Source organism: Nicotiana attenuata, unplaced genomic scaffold, assembly GCF_001879085.1.
Source record: "Nicotiana attenuata strain UT unplaced genomic scaffold, NIATTr2, whole genome shotgun sequence".
Classification (NCBI taxonomy): domain Eukaryota; kingdom Viridiplantae; phylum Streptophyta; class Magnoliopsida; order Solanales; family Solanaceae; genus Nicotiana; species Nicotiana attenuata.
The window spans coordinates 320,086-322,880 of record NW_017671072.1 but is presented as its reverse complement, the minus strand read 5'-3'; the positions used below and the strand labels follow the sequence as shown (position 1 = coordinate 322,880).

The 2,795-nt window shown below is 35.9% G+C and overlaps 1 protein-coding gene across 1 annotated transcript; it reads right to left on the bottom strand.

The window, feature by feature from the left end:
• Nucleotides 1-749: 749 nt before the first annotated feature.
• On the bottom strand, nucleotides 750-2,507 carry LOC109205681 (agmatine coumaroyltransferase-2-like). The gene has a single exon (XM_019368421.1). The coding sequence runs from the start codon at nucleotides 2,346-2,348 to the stop codon at nucleotides 1,023-1,025; it is 1,326 nt and encodes a 441-aa protein (XP_019223966.1). The 5' UTR covers nucleotides 2,349-2,507; the 3' UTR covers nucleotides 750-1,022.
• Between the last annotated feature and the right edge of the window lie 288 nt (nucleotides 2,508-2,795).

Below are 2,795 nucleotides of genomic sequence, written 5' to 3'. Positions count from 1 at the left end.
GGGATTCGATATTTAAAAATAAAATATCGAAATACGATACCGCACTGAAATATATACTAAGTTACACAATATTCGTATGATTGATTAAACATAAATATTAAAGTTATAAAAAAATTTTCCTGTTATCTTATAGTTTTCTTTAACCTTTACCACATTTTCCCCTATTATATTTGCCTTTTCCCCTTTTATTTGGTTACCTACTTACGTTTCAACCTTTCTCCCCTCTAGGTTTAACATTTTTGGTTTTCATAATTTTTTTACTATATTATAATATTTTTATTTTTGTATTTCTGAATTCCTTATTTAAGGATATCACAGTCTATGATTTTATGCGTTAGTTAATATTCGAGTCAATCAAATCGAATTTACCAAATTAAATAAGCCGTAATTGAAAAGAGAAAAATGGAACTATACAAAATTTAATTAGAGATGATATTGATATAATATCTTAAAAGACAAGCATCCACTAAGATTGACAACATTCATTACAGTCAAGCCGCAGGACCAATAGAAGTATGACGCGTAGAATCATGCGTGCCTTTAATTTTGAAGACAGCACAGCAGAAAATTAGTTTGCTTGGTGCTTTTCCTGTTTCCACGTAGAACAGGTCCACGGCAACTCGGCAAGGGTCTTATATATAATTTACATGCATTACAGATACGTGACAAGCCTCAGCTTTACCAATCATAAATTGTCAATACCTTCTTAATAATAATTAATGTTAAAGATAAGAAGTAGTTGGGGGACAGAAAAAAAGGATAAAGAAAAGAATAGATACAGTAACGTGAACAGAGATGTTCAATGCTAAAATGAACTATTTGTCTTTTGGACAGTACCTTTTTGGCATAAAATTTTGCCGAAGAAAGCAACGACATAAATGTTTTCCATTCTCCCTAGCGCTTAGCCTAGAGGAGGAAGTAAAACATTAAATTTTAAAAACAAAAAATGGAAGAAAAATAAAGGAGAAGGCTAAAAATGAATATTCATATAACACATAGTTGAGGATGATTATTGTACTCTTCTAATTCTGAAGCAAGTCGAAAGAATAGCAAATTTTCTTGAACGTGGGCAAGTTGTCTTGGAACAAAGGAATGAAAACGTCAATACTTCCGTCTCCGATGAACGACGGGAGAAGAAACATCATGCCTTCTGTTGGGAAATAAGAAGGCATGAACATGTACGGACAACCAGTTCCAAAGTCTAGGTCGTAAAATGGAAACCTTAACCAACTGTCAACTTCTAAATTAGGGCATAATATGTGCTTGTTCATGTCTGCTGTAGGGATAAGATCTTCGTCTTCCTTCACTTTGTGATTAGCAAAGTCAATGAATGATCTGAAATAATTGTTGTTTACCTTTATAACCGCGTCATGAATAAGCTTTGTTGCATAGGGTAGAGGCTCTCTCAAAAGGTCCTTCACTTTTGCAGTTGGAAATGCCCAAAGGACTAAGTTTCCAAAATACTCATTAGGTACTCTAGGGTTTAGTCTCATTCGACCATTGACAGAGATTCTTATATGAGTGGTCTCAAATCCACTTAGACCACGAGCTTTAGTTATGGCTCTCCACAAATGAGCAACAAGGCTTTCGAATGTACTATAAGGTTTATTGTTGCCATTTATGGAAGAAGCCTTAGCCTTGAGTTTGGCAAGAAACTCTATTGTGAAATGGACTTTGTGCACCACTATATCTTCCGTTGCATGGTGAGTTTCATTGAGCGAATTCTCCTTTTTAACAAACTTTGACATAAACTCTGCACCCTTATGCTCGTGCTCAACGAGAGGAGGGTTTCGAGGGTTGAAAATTGTACGATCATGCAAAGGAAGTGGATTGACGTCAAGCCCTCGACAGGCTTGACCCCATGCAACTAAGAAGTTGCTGGTGGAATGGCCATCCGCCACCGTATGGTGCGCGGTGAAGCCAACCACCAAGGAGCCACAAGTGAATCTTGTGACTTGAACTTGAACTAATTCCACCACATTATTCAAACTAGGATGTAGTTTGAGCAACGAAGCTGAAGGTTTAAACGGCATTACTTTATCAAGGGTGCTATCTGATGATGCCTCGACGAATTTAACGCCTTCATCATTGAGTAAAATCACTGGATTTCCATGTTCGTCTTTTCCTAATCTACCTGCCCATTCTCGGTAAACTGCTAGGGCCTTTTGAAGTCCTAATTTAATGGCGGCATTTGGTGGGGTAGGAGGGCGATAGGCATAGATGACAGCAATTTGGGCTTCGTAGGTGACCTTATCAAAGACACTAAGGGGAATGTAGCTTTTAGTAGAAGGAGGGATGTCTTCATAGAAAGGCTTAATGATTCTTGAACTTTCTACTTTGACCTTCATGATTTTTCAATTCTTTGATTTGGCAAAGTGGAAAGAAAAGAGAAGAGATATCTAGAAGAGGAGAATGGAGGTTGTTTAGCTCGAGTTATGGTAAAGACATAGCTTAGGTTTTTATAAGTATCATGTACAGTCTTACAATATAATTGGCTAGTAAGACATGTTTGTCTTATTGAGAGAAAAATATTAATATTATCTTTTGGCATAATGGAGGTTGTTTAGCTCTTGAAGATGCTTCGTATCCAACTTTAATATTATCTTTTTTAAATTTAAAATTTCTGATTAGGGGGTTGACTTTAATCAAATTGGTATTAATCTGTAGTTGAACTACGTACGTACATAACTGCATGCTGTGATAGTACTATACCAACAACCTTCTTGTTAATTGTGCAATTCATTGACATCTTCACAATTTTAAATCACAATGAATTTGGACGTATTTTGATCCAT